Below are 18,447 nucleotides of genomic sequence, written 5' to 3' on the forward strand. Positions count from 1 at the left end.
TGGGAGCCCTGGCAGGCATTAGAAAAAGCATGAAATCTCATCCACGGGTGGGATGAGGTTTCATGTAGGTTTTTAAAAATGTAATAAAAGTGTCTTTGAAAATGATGGACATGTCCCAACTCATGTGACAGTGTCACATGGGGGGACACGTCAGGAAATTTTTTTTTCTATTTTTAAGATTTTTTAGTGTGCAGCCGATCCCCCTGAGGCAGCACTTAACCTCAGGGAGATGAGGGCGGTCTTTCACGTGCGTGCGCGAAAGAGCGCACCCTCGGCTTAGGGAATTGCCCCCCCGCCTGCACAGGGAGTGCATTGCGCTTCCTGGCGGATGTCACGCTGGGTGGGCCTTAATTGGCCTGCCCACATAAAATGGCGGCGCGCCCCCGATTGGGGGTGCCGATCGGAGGTGCGCCTCCACCCGGCCGCTCCTAAACTTCCCCCCCAACAGGGGGAAAATTCTGCTCATTAGAGCAGCCACTGCAAGGTGGGAACCCAGTAGAAACATGCCCCTCTCAGGAATACACCCCCAAAACTGCTGATCAGTATAAATTAATCCTTGAAATCATTAAAAACTGTGCTTAAATTCAAACAATTAGAGAGCTAGGGTGAGAAGAACGTCTGAATCTTTGAAATTTGAGATAAAATGTAAAAACATTGCTGCAAATCCATAATAGCTCCCGCAGCATGTGGAAGAGGCAGATAGGTGAAAGTTTTTGTGGGACAATTCAACAGAATGCATCTCAAGCATTAAGTTAATGGAGATTGTTGGCTTAGTAATGAAGCCCGCAGACAGCCTCGCCACCCCCCAAAACTGTGCCATCAGAACAGAGCCAAAAAATCAACCAGTGTATCATTGGATGGCTGATCAGAATTGACTGAATAATTGGTGTCCAGTCACACTGCCATATAAAAGCCCATCACCCCCTCTTACTGTAGATGAGTAACTGATACCAAATAAAATGCACATCTTTGCAAAGGAATTAGGAACACAGCACAAGGCAGTAATCAATTGTTGGCTAACTGGTAAACTCACTAGCAATCGAAGAAAATTTTTCTTCCATAAACTCAGAAATCAGCACACCATTCTTTCAAAGTTCTTTTTCTTTTCTCCCAAAAGATTGCAAAGCTCTTTTATTACTTTTATCATTTATTTTCCTATAAGGCGGGCGATAATCCCAAAGATGCCATTATGTGTTCTTAAAGAGTTAATAATCAAGGCAAACAAAGCATACTGTGAATTTAAAGATTACCCCAAACCTTGAATAAGTATACTCCCCCATGTGATGGAGCCAGCTCCTTTATGTGCTCAGTAAGCAGAAGGAAGGCTTTTTCAATAATCCACAATTTATTAATTTGAACAGACCGAAGATTGTAAATGTAAACCTAATCATCATTGCTTACCGCAGTACTTTGACATTTTTGTCTTGAAGTCTCATTAATTTCATGGCATACAAAAAATGAAAGGGAAATGTTAGCTGATCAATACTCTGCCTCTCTCATGTAGCACTACAGTTCAAATCCCAGGGGGCCTTCAGAACAGAAATTAACTGCGTAAAATATCAAATGTAAATGCAGAATAGTGTCACACTGATGAGAATACAACCTGCAAAGTCTCATTTAATGCAGACAAAAAATGCTGGCGCAGCAAATTACCTGCAATCCCATAAAAAAAGGTTAAAAGTTGATCCTTTAAAATGCTGTATTGACTTTTGCGTGTGAACTTCTGCTTAAAAAGTTTACAGCTCTTCTATTTACCAGACATTTAAGGTGATGGATAGTTGAAGAGGCAGAATATCTGCTGATTAGCCTATTCTGGAGACTTACTGTTTTTATTAAATGTCACAACATCCTCAAAGTAGGCAGATGTTGCTGTGCCTCAGCATTCCTCTTGCATCCTTAACATCTGGAATTAAGTTCTGGCAGCATGGGTTATTTGGAATTCAACAACTTTCACCTTGCCTGCCAATGTATGTATGAACAGTTTGGCTTTCAGTGGAGCAGACAAGGTGAAGGGAAAAAGGTGGCTTTTGATCATTGTGGAATAGAAAGCATTCTGGCCAAGTCTTCTCTGTTTTTTGTGTCTCTCACTAGCCTATCTATCCAGATGGCAGTGTAACTGCCTGCGGCACCCAAATGTAAATTTTTTTCTCAGGGAATGGTAAAACAATATTGCAGTTTTGTTACAGATTGACTGTTCAGTGGTGCCGATGTGTTTCGTGGCGCATTGCATATCTTGGGTATGAATGCAGCATTGTGCATTAGATTTGGTCAGTTGATCAACTGGTTCCAGTTATACAAGGGATGCGAACACATTGGATAATTTATGCCATCCAGATCATCAAAAATGACTTCAACCTCCACTGTAAACTCCCAGAGTTAAATCATTCAGAGATGGAAATTTTAAATGTAATTTGAAACTGATTTGTATTAATTCTAAAGACTCTTGCCTGCTTTCGACATGTGTTTCAGCCAGCTAATTTCAGTGAATAGTTACAAACTATGGCAATTGAGTTTCAACAGGAATGGGTCAGTAAGAAAACCTGCTCCATTTTAAAGACCCCTTATCAATTCCTGCCAGGTGAGGTGAGTTAATGTTGACCACCCCCACCCTATACTTCTACATTTTCTCTTTCATTCTGTTTGATATTATCTACAAAAGAAACACTAGCAATTAATTTTCTGTAGAATAACTTCTATATAACCTTACAATTACACCTGCCTACATAACAGTTGTCCTTTCTAAAAATGCAGAAACAACCATTGCTAGCATGTGTGCAGCCGTCAAACTATGCTCATAAGCTCTGAATTATTGGATGGATGTGCGTTCCCGTCCCTGTCAATATGTTTTGTGCCAAAGCAAAGGCTACTACTTGGACTATTGCTTTTGTTAATGTATTTGATTAATACTTGGCTGCTTATATAAGAATAACGAAGGTTAAAACCATTGTAACCAGCTAAAAAGCATGACCAATCTGCTGAAATGTGCAGCCTCAGATCTGTGTTTGTTTGGATTTCATAACCCATCCTTTCAAAATAACCTTCAATGCAGAAAAATGGAATCATGTTTGGGAACCACTCAGACTGTTGCAAACCTACAAGTATAATAAGAAGTAAAGGAAGGATCATTTTTAACTTGGCATTGGAACTGAAGCTAGATAATGAAGAAAACATAATACAACTCAATTTTTTTTTAATGAAGGACAAGAGAATAGGGGAATTTGGGGACAGGGTGAGAAAAGGTAATTAGAATGCGAGCAGGCTTGTGTGGAATATTAACTTCAGCATAGACCAATGGGGCCAAATGTGTTGTAGGTTCTATGTAATTGAGTTTTGACAATGTGAACAAATCTGAATATATCATTCTGAAAGAAGGGGGTAGGTTATCAAAAATGGAAAATCACCTGTTAAATGTTGGCTACCACAATTCTTTGCAAAGTCTCCAGTTATTGACTGCGCAGTTGTGCCAACATGTTCTGTGGAATAATGCATATTTTTGATATGTAGCCACATTATGCACTAGTTTTGTTCAGTTTATCAACTGATTTCAGTTAATATAAGGATTGGAACACACTGGATAGCTTATGCCATCTAGATCTGCAAAAATAAGCTTTCACTGTAAACTCTCAGGGTTAAATCATTCTGGTGGGCAACCTTGAGTCCTATGGAACCTGCTGCTACAATTATTCAACTTTTGCAAGTAGGCACTGGTTCGAACCTCTCCTACCTGCAAGACTGTGAAACTCTTCCAGCTGGTACCTGGTGCACAATATAGCGCAACAGTTCTAGATAAACATGACACTAGGGGGTTTAGCTGGAGCCTTGTTATATTAATGATACAGAATGAAGTAGGACCAATAATGAGTGGGCAAAACTACCGAGTGCTATTATTTCTGTAAATAGAACTCTTCAATAAACTTTAAACTTGTGACATCAAGCTGTAAAGAAAGTCTGTTTGAAAATGATTTTGGAATCAACTTCATTGTGTGAAGTTCAACATGGCAAGTGATACAAAATTACAAATATTTCTTCCTTTATATGTCTTGAGAAATAAAATTATAAGTTCTATGTAAAGACATAAGTATACTACAATACTACAAGGCCCTGGTGAAAGGAATCAATCTCAGATTTCAGGTAATGCTGATAAATCACTGATGCTTTGTTTATGTTGCATCTATACCCACTTAATAACTGGTTGTAATGCACTTCAGGTTACACGGGCTAAGTTATTTATCCATATGGCTGGGGAAGCAGTTATAGGTCGATGTCAAGGTTAACAATCTAATCAACGACTTCAGATGATGCAGTGTGAATGGATGTGATGCCACCAGGAGTGGATCTCTTAGGGCAGAAGTTCAGTATATGGGCAACAGTCTGACTTGGATGGCCACAATCACAATTTGAGCTGTCCCTCATGTTCCACTTGTGAAGCAAGTGGCCACATCTTCCCTCAAGCGGTTAAGGATTGTCCAGATTTTCTGTGGAAGGTTGAAACCTTGGACTTCACCACCTGGGTCAGTTACCAGGTTGTGGTTGGTGATTTCTGCTGTCAAACAGGAGTTGCACCAACGAGAGGTGAGACTGTCATCAGTTTGTAGGGTGTGGAGTGTGTTCCAGTTGGGGCTACGGGATTTCAGATGAGTATGGGTCTTTTTTGAGGTCCTGTGTCAATGGGAGTACTTCATTATCTGTCAGCTGTTGATTTTTTGGGAAGGATATTTTCCCTGTGGATCTCAGGAGGTTCAATATGTGCTAGCATAGGAAACCACTCGAGCTGTGTTGGTCTCAGAAATAATCCTTATGACTTCCCAGAGATGGGTATCTATCATGTTTGTGTGGCGGCTGCTGAGCCAGGTTGAGCAGCAGCGCTCTGCTGTTGGGTAGACTAGGGCGAGTGACGCTGTGCCTAGTGGGTTGGCTGTGCTTCCCCAGGTGGTACCTGACAATTTCCTTACTGAGTAGTTCATACAAGTCGAGGACTGAAATAATGTCCCCGATATTAACCGTCATCCCCAACCACCTGATGAATGGTAGTTAAAATGAGGGCAGTGAATTACCTTCTCTAATCTTGCAGCCTTCCCACCTCGTCCCAATGTCAACCTGTTCCTTTGAGCAGGTGAACAGGAAATCTGCAGTAACATATTGGGCTCCAATCTCTAAATATGCAGGTGGACTTCTGAGGATGTCATAAGGATTCAACCCATAACTTTCGACAGAGGCCCACTCAGCAGAACAGTTGTCGTTTCTGCATCGGGCCAAACCTTCCAAGAGTTGGACTGTGGATCAGTATGGGCCCAGACAGGTAAGTCAAGTGGCTCACAAGAAAGCCTTGGAACGCCTTTGCTCCAGACAACCCTTTGCTCAACCCTTTGCTCAACCTTGCCATGAGCACCCCCACCCATCATCACTTACCTAACTGCTGGGGACCATTCCATGAGTCGTCACCATGGTTTCCTGGATTGAAATTCCTGCTCCCGCCACTGGCCAAGTACTGGGTCTGGCTGGGCTTGGGTAGGAGGCAGAGAAAATTTATGGAACTGAGGTGCCAGTTCTTAGAATCGGTGGAGTCTCAACCTCTCAGTTACATCCGTATGTACTGGCCACATCAGGACTTGCATGCATCATGCAGCCCCCCATTAAAATCAAGACAAACCAACTTTCATATGAGTAAAAATTACTTCTGAATTGAAGATATTACCAGCTGGGTAAGAGATTAGTCCATGGATTATAAAGAATTTTGTACTAAAAGTATTCCCACTGTCTTTCCTTCCCCTTCAATCAACACCCATGGTCTTTGCCCTTATGTAAACTATTTATTGTTCCACTCAGTGAAGATTATTTCTTAATATACTTGCTACAATGTCAAACTGTTCCTACGTAAGCCTAACATAAACACATTACTGCGCCGAATTTAATTGTAAGTGTTGTTAAACCCTTTTCTGTGCAAGTCAGACTCTGTTTTAATCAGCAAGCATGACCACGCATTTCATTTAGCGCACCCACGATCCATCAACATGGCTGTGTTGATCTTGCCTATGGATTGTACATACCAGGAAAGCAGTGAGACTCCTCTGTGGTGATTCCCAATCAAAGCAGCTGTTAATGTAGCGGCCGGTATTTACCAGTACCATGATGCAGCGCCTCACACGGTAATAGTTTTTCTGGAGGAGCTGGAAAAATCAAGATGAATAAAGATGAGTGCTAATATTTCTTACCCACTATTTGATACAAAGCAACAAATAACAAAAATAAGATAAAATGAGTTATCTTCAATGTGGTGGAGATAAATTTGTTTTTAGTACTTTTAAAAACTTCCAAAGGAAAACATTTTACCCAACCATCTTGACAACACAAAATTTCACTTGCACAGAATGAAGGAATCCAGTCGTGAAATGAACCAATAATATATACCACAATCTGCAAGTTCTTTCAGATACAGGTGGAAATTTTATCAATAACTACAATAAAATAAAGGGAGGAATATCTAAAACACAGAGGAAAACAAAGTATAGAGGGGGCTGCACATTCTGGCAGAGGGGATTGCTTAATGGCCTGGGAAAATGGTGGAAAAAGACTGACTTTGGGCAGGAGTAAATTTAAATGCAGAGGCTGCCCGCCAACATTAAGGTAAGCCATTGCCATGGAGATTGGGTTACATAAGAACATTAGAGGTAGGAGCAGGGGTAGATAACCTGAGGCTGCTCCACCATTCAAAACAATCATGGCTGATCTTCTGCCTTAACTCCACCTTCTGGTCTATTCCCCATATCCCTTGATTCCCTGAGAGTGTCTATTTCAGTCTTAATATATTCAATGATGGAGCATCCACAACCCTCTGGAGTAAAGATTTCCAAAGATTCACTGCCCTCCGCATGAAGAAATCTCTCCTGATCTCAGTCCAAAATGATGGACGCCTTGTCCTGAGACTGTGCCTCCATGTTCTAGATTCCATAATCAGGGCAAACAGCCCCTCAGTGTCTACCCTGTTAAGCCCCTTCAGAATCTTCATGGGTGGGAATCGGAAGGAAAGCCCAGGGGAGCAGTGCCCCAGGCATTCTTCGTGGGGTTCATAGAAGCACTCCTGCTACTCTTGGCCTCACTATAAGGAAAGATTTTGACATACTTCTTCTTCCCAGTTAAATTTTCACTGAACAAGATACCTGCAATATATGCCCCATTCAGTAAACCACTGAAATGTGATCTGGATGCTAATGGTATCAGAGGACCTATATCAATATCAATAAGGCTGCTATGTGAACTAAAGTGGGAACACTGGTTGCCTAAAAAGGCTAAGGTGGCCATGGCCAACAATTATATGGGTACAGGGTGATAAGCCTTTGCACAGCTATTTTAACAGCATGCACTACCTGTCCCAACACTCCGAGTGGGTTAACAATCGTCCCGCTCACCTGCCATAACTTTTTCTTATATTCCAAACACAAAAAAAGAAAATAAAGATTTAAGAAAATTGATTCAAGAAATGTTAAATGTAAAGACAAAGGGAGGAAATTCTTTGGAGCTACTGCCACTCTGCCACTGTGGTTGCACTGGAAGAGTGAGGAAAAATCTATTCACACAGCACAGTGAGAGCAACTCCAAGGAAATTCCTGATCAAAATATTGAATAAGAAGGGGAAGAAACAAGATGGGCCAGATGGAAAAGTTGAAGTCAAAACAAACTGATACGTATTAATCAAAGCATCGACTTAAAGATGAATTCATAAATCAATGTATTTCTGAATGAAGCAAAACCATTCTTTCAGTCACACTTCAGATATGAATAGTATAAAGACTATTCCAAACTCATCCGATATCTTCCAAATTTGGCTGAATTTAGACATTGGCAATCAAGTTTTCAAAATGACCTCTAGCCTTCATTTGAACCACATAAACTGAATGTTATTCCACTCTTGAGTATTATTAATATGCTATGAATAAAGATATAAAATTTGAGCCAGCAGCTTGGAGAGGCAGGCTGCCATCCTTAATGGAATGGCGGATCCAGCAGCGGTCTCTTAATTGGCCGCCACCGGTAAAATAGCTGCTGTGGTCCCAACCAGGCTGATCTGCATTTTGTCACAAGGACAGGACACTTAGTGTGCCTGTAAAATCCTTATCAATACATATATTATGAGCCGATATGGAGTAGGAAGTAATTGCCAGAAAACAAAAAAGTCTTATCGGCCCATGTTGATATAGTAATATAGACCTGTAACTTTTGTCCAAAGACACAAGCAAGAGGGTTTAAATTAGGTGCATGTGCCTTACACTTATAATTTACATGTCCTGGTTATTAGCAGTGTAAAATATGTCATTAATTATTTCACAGATTCCTATTTTTTAAAATTCATTCGTGGGACGTGGACTTCACTGGCTGGGCCAGCATTTATTGCTCATCCTTAATTGCCCTTGAGAAGATGGTGGTGAGCTGCCTTCTTGAACCGCTGCAGTCCATATGGTGTAGGTACACCCACAGTGCTGTTAGGAAGGGAGTTCCAGGATTTTGACCTAGCAACAGTGAAGGAACAGCGATATATTTCCAAGTCAGGATGGTGAGTGACTTGGAGGGGAACTTCCAGGCGGCGGCATTCCCATCTATCTGCTGCCCTTGTCCTTCTAGATGGTAGTGGTCGTAGGTTTAGAAGATGCTGTCTAAGGAGCCTTGGTGAATTCCTGCAGTGCATTTTGTAGATGGTACACACTGCTACTACTGTACGTCGGTGATGGAAGGAGTGAATATTGGTGGAAGCGGTGCCAATCAAGTGGGCTGCTTTGTCCTGGATAGTGTCAAGCTTCTTGAGTGTTGTGGGAGCTGCACTCATCCAGGCAAGTGGGGAGTATTCCACCACACTTCTGACTTGTGCCTTGGAGGTGCTGGACAGGCTTTTGGGGAGCCAGGTGTTGAGTTACTCGTCACAGGATTCTTAGCCTCTGACCTGCTCTTGTAGCCACAGCATTTATATGACTGGTCCAGTTCAGTTTCTGGTCAATGGTAATCCCCAGGATGTTGATAGTAGGGGATTCAGAGATGATAATGTCATTGAACATCAAGGGGCGATGGTTAGGGTCTCTCTTGTTGGAGATGGTCACTGTCTGGCACCTGTGTGGCGCGAATGTTACTTATCACTTGTCAGCCCAAGCCTGGATATTGTCCAGGTCTTGCTACATTTGGACATGGACTGCTTCAGTATCTGAGGAGTCATGAATGGTGCTGAACATTGTGCAATCATCAGCTAACATCCCAGCTTCTGACCTTATGATTGATGAAGCAGCTGATAATGGTTGGGCCGAGGACACTAGCCTCAGGAACTACTGCAGTGATGTCCTGGAGCTGAGATGACTGGCCTCTAACAACTACAACCATCTTCCTTTGTGCTAGGTATGACTCCAACCTTTGGAGAGTTTTCCCCCTGATTCCCATTGACTCCAGTTTTGCTAGGGCTCCTTGAAGTCACACTCGATCAAATACTGCCTTGATGTCAAGGGCAGTAACTCTCACCTCACTTCGGGAGTTAAGCTCTTTTGTCCATGTTTGAACCAAGGTTGTAATGAGGTCAGGAGCCGAATCCAAACTGGCGTCAGTGAGCAGGTTATTGCGAAGCAAGTGCCGCTTGATAGCACTGTGATGACCCCTTCCACTACTTTACTGATGATGGAGAGTAGACTGATGGGGCAATAATTGGCCGGGTTGGATTTGTCCTGCCTTTTGTTTACAGGACATACCTGGGCAATTTTCCACATAGCCGGTAGATGCCAGTGTTGTAGTTGTACTGGAACAGCTTGGCTAGGGGCGCAGCAAGTTCTGGAGCACAAATCTTCAGTACTATTGCCGTAATATTGTCAGGGCCCACAGCCTTTGCACTATTCTGTAATGTTCTACAAACAGCAATGAGATAAATGTTCAATTGATTAGCTTTTTTTCAATAATGTTGATTGAGGAATAAAAGTTAACCAGAAGTATTAATAATGATGGAAAGACATGATATAGAGGCTACAATGGAGACTAGGGGCCAAATTTTCCTTCCAAGGACAGGAACAGAAGTCAGGACCGTTTCTGCCTCCCAAACCCACCCCAGGGGCTAAACAGTCATCAGCCCCAATTTTCATACAGGGACCCCTTAATTGGTTTGGAAATGGGTTTCGCAGCCAATTAGTGTATATGGGAGTGGGAATGAACATGTGACTATTAAAGTGTGGGCCTGATTTAAACAGAACATGGAAGTCATTGCTCTGGCTGCCTTTTCCTTCAGCTTGACATATGTCTCAGGAGAAACAGAGGCCTAGAACCAGGGGCAGGGCAACCTGAGCAATTTTCCACATAGCCGGGTAGATGCCAGTGTTGTGGCTGTACTGGAACAGCTTGACTAGAAACGCGGCAAGTTCTGCTGCACAAGTCTTCAGTATTATTGCCGGAACATTATCAAGGCCCATAGCCTTTGCATTATCCAGTGCCTTCAACCATTTCTTGATATCACATGGAGTGAACTGAATTGGCTGAAGACTGGCACCTGAGGTCCCCACTAAATCAAAGTTAATATGTCTTGTTGGATATTTGCAAGGTCAGGATCACTGTTTTGCAGATTGGGAGGAGTGTGAAGCAAGTCGGGATCACTGTGAAGCAGGCCGGGAGGAGAGTGAAGCAGGTCAGGATCACTGTGAAGCAGTCCAGGAAGAGAGCGAAGCAGGTCAGGGTCACTGTGAAGCAGACCGGAAGGAGAGTGAAGCAGGTCAAGATCACTGTGAAGCAGACCGGAAGGAGAGTGAAACAGCTCAGGATCACTGTGAAGCAGACAGGAAGGAGGGTGAAGCAGGTCAGGATCACTGTGAAGCAGAATGGGAGGAGAGTGAAACAGGTCAGGATCACTGTGAAGCAGACTGGGAGGAGCTTGAAACAGGTCAGGATCATTGTGAAGCAGACCGGGAGGAGAGTGAAGCAGGTCAGGATCATTGTGAAGCAGACCAGGAGGTGCTTGAAACAGGTCAGGATCATTGTGAAGCAGACCGGGAGGAGAGTGAAGCAGGCCAGGTTCACTGTGAAGCTGACCAGGAGAGTAAAGCAGGTCAGGATCACTATGAAGCAGACCAGGAAGAGAGTGAAGCAGGCCAGGTTCACTGTGAAGCAGACCAGAAAGAGAGTGAAACAGGTCAGAATCACTCTGAAGCAGACTGGAAGGAGAGTGAAGCAGGTCAGGATCACTGTGAAGCAGACCGGGAGGAGCTTGAAGCAGGTCAGGATTATTGTGAAGCAGACCAGGAGGAGAGTGAAACAGGTCAGGATCACTGTGAATCAGACCGGGAGAAGAGTAAAGCAGGTCAGGATCACTGTGAAGCAGACCGGAAGGAGCTTGAAACAGGTCAGGATCATTGCCAAGCAGACCAGGAGGAGCTTGAAGCAGGTCAAGATCACTGAAGCGAGAGAAGAAGAAAAAAAAATCAAACTGAGACATCGCAGGAAGGCTGTGAGTTGATTGGATGGTGAGAATTGTAGCTTTCTTTCTCTTGTTCCAAAGTTAGGAAGTTAGTAAAAGGGGCTGGGAAATTGAAAAATATTGTTTTTTATATAAGGGTTAAGTAAAGCATTTAAATTAAGCTCCCTATGTCTAAGTGACAAGAGAAGAAGAGAAATGAGAAGGTGATGAGTTTTCATTTTTAAAGTAGCAGGTTTTATTATCTAATTCATAGAGAAATGGTAGGGCAGCTCTGACCCTTGGAGTGTACATCGTGTTCCATGTGGGAACTCCAGGACATTTTCCTGTGTCCTAGATAACCACATGTGTGACAAGTGTTCTGGGCGTTAGCAGTTCAAGCTCCCAATTTTGGAGCTTGAGCAGCAGCTGTCTTCATGAGGTTGAGAGCTTTGTGGATAGCACTTTTATAGATGTGTTCACCCCGCAGCTTCAGGATGTGTAGAGAGAGAAGGAATTGGTGACTGTCAGACAGTCAAGAAGGACCAAGCAGGTAGTACAGGGGTCCCCTGAGTGCATCTCACTCTCCAATCAGTATTCAGTTCTAAATACTGATTAAAGTGATGGTTCATCTGGGGAGTGCAGCCAGAATGAAGTCTTGATACTACAGCTGTCTCAGCTATACTGGGGGTCACAATAAAGACTGGATGTGCAGTAGTGATTGGAGAATTGATAGTTACACGAACAGACAGGATTTTCTGCTGCCCCAGATGTGAAACCTGAATGGTATGTTGCTTCCCTTGTGCCAGGGTCAAGGATGCCACTGAACAGGCCTCCCCTGAGGTGGGAGGATGAACATCCAGCAGTCCTGGCCCACATCAGTATCAATGAAATAGGCAGGAAGAGGGATGTGGTCCTGCAGTCAGAATTTAGGAAGCTAGGTAGGAAATGAGCAAGCAAGACCTCAAAAATAGTAATCTCCAGATTACTCCCGGTACCATGCGCAAGTGAGTATAGGTATAGAAGGATTGAGCAGATGACTGTGTGGCTGGAGAGATGCTTCAGGATGGGGGGCTTTAGGTTGTTGGGATACTGGGATCAGTTTGTGGAGGTGGGACCAGTTTATGCCAGACAGATTGCACCTAAACAGAGGCAGGACTAAGTTAATTATGGAGCGATTTGCTGCTGCTATTGGGGAGGGTTTAACCTAGCTTGGCTGCAGTGTGGGAACCGGAGGTAATATTTGAAAGGGATATTGGGATAGAATATTAGGTGGGACAGATAGTACTAGAATAGAAAATAGTAAGGTTTTAAGTGGGTTCAGCATAACAGGGAAAGTAATAAAATTACTGTGCACGTATAGAGTGTGATAAATAAGATGGGTGTGTTAGGGGTGCATATTGCCTGGTGGGAATACAATTTTGGGGCAATAACAGAGATCTGACTCAAAGAAGGGCAGGAATGGGTGTTAAATATTCCTGGATACAAAGTGTTCAGGAAAGACAGGAAAGGAAGAAACTGAGGAAGGGTGGCATCATTGATTAAGGAGAACATTGCAGTGCTGGGGAGAGAGGATGTCTCAGAAGGATTCAGGACAGAACCTAATTGGCTAGAGCTAAGGGACAAAAAGGTGCAACTACATTGCTCGGTGTAGCCTATAGGCCATGAATTAGAGGGAAAGATGTAGAGGAATAAATTTTCAAGGAAATTAGAGAGTTGCAAGAATTATTGAGTCGTTATAATGGGAGACTTTAATTATTGGAATATAGATTGGGATAGTAGTAGCATAAAGGGCAGAGAGGAACAAGAGTTCCTAGAGTATGTTCAGGGAAATTTTCTACACCAGTACCTGTCCAGTTCAATGAGAAGGGAGGCACTGCTGGACCTGGTTCTGGGGATGAGGTAGGCCAAGTGGATCTAGTGTCAGTAGTAGAACATTTAGGAGGCAGTGATTGTTGTATCATAAGGTTTAGGCTGATTATGGAAAAGGACAAAGAACAATCCAGAGAAAGAATAATTAACTGGGAGAAAGCCAACTTCAATGGGATGAGAACAGATCTGGATTGAATAAATTGGAGTCAAATATTAGCAGGCAAAACAGAATCAAACAGGACTGCCTTTAAAGAAAAGATGGTTTGGACACAGTCAAGGTATATTCCCACAAAGAGGTAAGGTAGGGCAAACAAATCCAGAGCTTCCTGGATGATGAAAGATAGAAATTAAAATGAAGCAGAAGAAGTGTGCTTATGACAGATGTCAGATGGATAGTACAATTGAGAAGGAGGCTGAATAAAGAAGGGTCAGAGAGGAATTGAAAAAACAAATAAGAGAAAAGAGAGTATGAGGACAGACAGCTAACATGAAAGGTAATTCCAAAGTCTTCTATAGGCATATAAATAGCAATAAGGTGGTAGTAGGAGTAGAGGGGCTGATTAGGGACTAAAAAGCAATTCATGCATGGAGACAAGGGGCATGCTGAGTATTAAATGAACACTTTGCATTTGTCTTCACCAAGGAGGAAGATGCTGCCCAGTGAAAGACGAGGTAGAGCAGACACTTGAAGGGTTTAATATTGATAAGGAGGAGATATTCGATAGGATGTATATACTTAAAAGTTGATAAGGCATCAGGAACAAATGAGATGCATTTAAGGATATTAAAGGAAGTGAGAGTGGAAATTTCAGAGGCACTAGCTATAATTTTCCTGTCTTCCTTAGACACAGGGGTGGTGCCAGAAGACTGGAGAACTGCAAATGTTGCACTGTTGTTCAAAAAAGGATATAAAGATAAGCCCAGCAACTATAGGCCAGTCAGTTTAACCACGATGGCGGGGAAGCTGTTAGAAACAATAATTCGGACACAATTAATCATCATTTGGGCAAATGTGAATTAATTAAGGAAAACCAGCATGGATTTGTTAAGGGCAAATCATGTTTAACTAGCTTGCTGGAGTTTTTTGATGAGTTAACAGAGATGGTTGATGAGGGTAATGCTGTTGATGTTGTGTACATGGATTTCCAGAAGGCATTTGATAAAGTGCCACACAACAGACTGTGAGCAAAGTTACAGCTCGTGCAATAAAAGGGACAGTAGCAACACGGATACGAAATTGGCTGAGTGAAAGGAAGCAGAGTTGTGGAGAACCATTATTTTTCGGACTGGAGGAAAGTTTGCAGTTGAGTTACCTAGGGATTGGTGGTAGGACCCCTGCTCTTCTTGATGTATATTAATGGCCTAGGCCTTGGTGTACACAGCACAATTTCAAAATTTGCAGCTAGTACAAAGCTTGGAAGTATTGTGAACCATGAGGAGGATGGTGTAGAACTCAAAGTCCACCCCCTTGTCTTCACCACTGAACCTGGGCAATGAGTAAGAAAGAGCCGATCAAAACAGGGTGAACTACAGTGGGACCCTTACGTCCTAGGCCGTGATGGCCTGTTAGGAACCCTTGAAATATTCAGCAGACAGGGCTCTGGCTAGTAAGTCCTCAACGGCAGAACAGGCGGAGGAAGATGTACCATCTGGAATGTCAGCTGTTTTGATGGACAAAGGTTGCAGCAGAACTAAACCTCCAATTGTCTTGGTTTCCTTGCCATTGGAACAAGGTTTTGTTCTGTCAAGATGCTGGTATGTAACGGTTTCTCCATGCTAAAAGATGTCATGCACAGGCGTTTTTTTTTCCAAACGCATCTTCCAAGCTCTTTGGTGACCAGCAAATGGTGACGGGAGCAGTATTGTGTTCTCTGGAAGCTTCTAGTCATGATCTGGTATGGAGGCATCAGTTACAAGATGAACATCTAGCACTTGGAGGAGGCAGGGGTGCCTTTTGGCAGCTGTAACTACGACGGAGCAGCCCTCTTTAGGATCCACTCTGCTCACCCCTTAATGGGGAGGGGGCCAGTAAAGGTGCCTGAAACATAATCTGACTCATCTCTCCCGACTGGATCACCGCATCCAGAAGGATCACCATTTGTGGTAGAAGCACACAAAAGACACAAGTACTAAAGTCTGGGACCTGGAATATCAGGACCCTCATAGACACACTCGCGAGTGAATACCCTGAGAGTCGCACTGCATTTGTCACCCGAGAACTCTGATGATATTTTTTAAAAATTCATTCATGGGATTTGGGTGTTGCTGGTTAGGCCAGCATTTATTACTCATCCATAATTGCCCTTGTTCAGAGGGCATTCAAGAGTCAACCACATTGCTGTGGGTCTGGAGTCACATGTAAGCCAGACCAGGTAAGGACAGCTGATTCCCCTCCCTAAAGGACATTAGTGAACCAGATGGGTTTTTATAACAATCGCCAATGGTTTCATGATCATCATTAGACTTTTTAATTTCAGATTTTTTTTTTGACATCAACACCACTGCTCTGAGTGAGACCCAGCAAGCTGGAGAGGGGCAGCTCAAAGAACTCTGAGACAGCCATACTTTTTCTGGAAAAAGGAAATCAGCAGAAGATTGCAGAGTTCATGGAGCTGGATTTGCCATCAAGAACAGACTTGTGAACCAGATTCATGAGATCCCTCTTGGATGAAATGAGCGCCTCTTGACTCTGTCTCAAACTGATAAGGAGCCAATTTGCCACTGTAATCAGTGCATATGCCCCAACTTTGGATGCCGACAATGAAACCAAGGAAGATTTCCATGCCAAAACTTGACAAAGTTCTCTGTGGGGTTTTTCTTGGAGACTTCAAAGGCAGAGTTGGAAGAGATGCCAATCTCTGGAATGGAACTATTGGCAGGGAAGGGATTGGAAATGTCAACTTCAATGGTATTCTTCTCCTTACCAAATGCACAGAACATGGACATCATCATCAATACCCTGTTCTGACAGAAGAACAAATACAAAATGTAATGACAACATGCACGGTCCAAGCACTGGCACCTGAACGATTTATATCATCACCTGTGCCAGGAATCGCAAAGACGTCTGCACCACCAGACCAATGACAGGGACTGATGACTGCTGGACTAATCACAGACTTATTCATTCAATTATGTCCATCAAACTGGCTCCCAAGCGATAGGTGCAACAGGAGAGATGTCCACGAAAGATCAACATCGAAGCCCTGAAGGATTCAAACAAAAGAGGCTGATTCCAACAATCCCTTAGGGAAAAACTTATAAACTTCAGTTAAGAATAGAAAAAGAGGGTTCACAGTGCTTGGGATGTCTTTAAGTCCAATATCATCAATGCCTGCAAAGAAACACTTGGATTTTCTGTCGGGAACATCAGGATTGGTTTGATGAAAATGATCAGGATGTCTATGAACTGATTGACCTCAAATGCAAGACTTTTTTAACCTGGCGGAATAAACCAAACTCAAAGCAAAAGAAGCTGGTTCACTGACAAGTAAAGGCTGAGGTACAAAGGTGCACCTGCGACATGAAGAACATGTGGGGGACAAGACAAAGGACATTCAACATCTTTTTGACATAAATGATATCCATGGCTTCTTCACTGACACAAAGGCCATTTATGGCCCAAGTACTCAAGGGCCAGTTCCTTGAGGCCTAAGGATGGAGGAGATCTGATCAAGGAAAGGGAAGCTGTCAACACCTGTTGGAGGGAGCATTTTGAAGACATTTTCAATCAAGAATCAATTGTTGACGAGATTGTTTTCAACTCCATCCCACAACACCCAGTTAGAAGTGAGCTCAGAACTCCACCAATGCCTATGGAGGCGATGAAAGACATCACACAAATGAAGAACATCAAAGCAGCAGGAGGTGATGGAATCTCCACTGAAATGTTTAAGCATGGAGAAGAGGAACTAACATTCCAGCTCCATGCCCTTATCCTATAGATCTGAAATGAAGAGGAACTCCTGAATGATCTCAAGGATGCAATGATTTTGACAATCTTCAAGAAAGGGGACAAATCTGACTGTGGAAATTACAGACACATCTCCCTGCTTTCCATTGCAGGAAAGTTCATTACAAGAACCCTTCTGAATTGACTTATTACACTTGATGAAGAGCTACTCCCGATTCTCAATGAGGGTTTAGCCCATCAAGAGGCATGGCTGAGATGATTTTTCCAGCTAGCCAACTACAAGAAAAATGTCAAGAACAACATCACCCTCTCTAAATAGCATTATTTGACTTGACAAAGGCCTTTGACTCTGTAAATTGCAAGGCACTCTGGAAGATTCTGCTGAAGAATGGATGTCTGCCAAAATTGGCTACCATCCTTCACCTGCTTCATTCTTTTTATTCATTCATGGGATGTGGGCATTGCTGCCGAGGCCATCATTTATTGCCCACCCCTAATTGCCCTTGTTCAGAGGGCATTTAAGAGTCAACCACATTGCTGTGGGTCTGGAGTCACATGTAGACCAGGCCAGGTAAAGATGGCAGATTTTCTTCCCTAAAGGACATTAGTGAACCAGATGGGTTTTTATGACAATCGGCAATGGTTTCAGGGTCATCATCAGACTTTTAATTCCAGAAATCATGATGATATCCTAGTGGCGATCCTTAACAACAGGTCCATTACAGATCATAAGACCATAAGACATAGAAGCAGAAATTAGGCCATTCGGCCCATCGAGTCTGCTCCGCCATTCAATCATGGCTGATAAGTTTCTCAACCCCATTCTTCCTTTTGAGGTTAAGACGGTAGTAAAACAAGGTTGTGCCATCGCTCCAACTCTTTTTTCCATCTTCCTTGTTGCCATGGTCTGTCTGACTAGAGACAAGCTCCCAGCTGGAGTGCGGCTTATTTACCGAATGGACGGTAAATTATTTAATCTCAGATGATTCCAATCAAATACTAAGATCACCCTGACCTCAGTCATCGAGCTCCAATATGCTGATGATGCTGCAGTAAGTGCTGTGTCTGAAACCGATCTCCAGGGAATCATCGACATGTTTACTGAGGCATAGGAAAAGATGAGACTTGCACTCAACATTCAGAAGACCAAAGTCCTCCATCAGCAAGCTACAAATGCACACACCCCAGCCCCATTGATAGGATTCATGATGGATGCTTGGAAAATCTTGAATACTTTCAGTACCTTGGAAGTTATCTTTCA

General features: G+C 43.0%; 1 protein-coding gene across 9 annotated transcripts in view; it reads right to left on the bottom strand.

The window, feature by feature from the left end:
* mctp1a (multiple C2 domains, transmembrane 1a) overlaps positions 1 to 18,447 on the bottom strand; it is a 576,914-nt gene that overhangs the window by 203,169 nt on the left and 355,298 nt on the right. For all 9 annotated transcript variants that reach the window (XR_013579823.1, XM_078565337.1, XM_078565331.1 and 6 more), the window contains one exon: positions 6,048 to 6,167. Coding sequence is in view for 8 of the 9 variants with exons in the window: in XM_078565337.1 (XP_078421463.1) it covers positions 6,048 to 6,167 (120 nt within the window). In the remaining variant the exon portion in view is untranslated. The remainder of the gene's footprint in view (positions 1 to 6,047; positions 6,168 to 18,447) is intronic.

The sequence above is a fragment of the Cetorhinus maximus genome, chromosome 2 (genome assembly GCF_964194155.1).
Source record: "Cetorhinus maximus chromosome 2, sCetMax3.hap1.1, whole genome shotgun sequence".
NCBI classification, from domain to species: domain Eukaryota; kingdom Metazoa; phylum Chordata; class Chondrichthyes; order Lamniformes; family Cetorhinidae; genus Cetorhinus; species Cetorhinus maximus.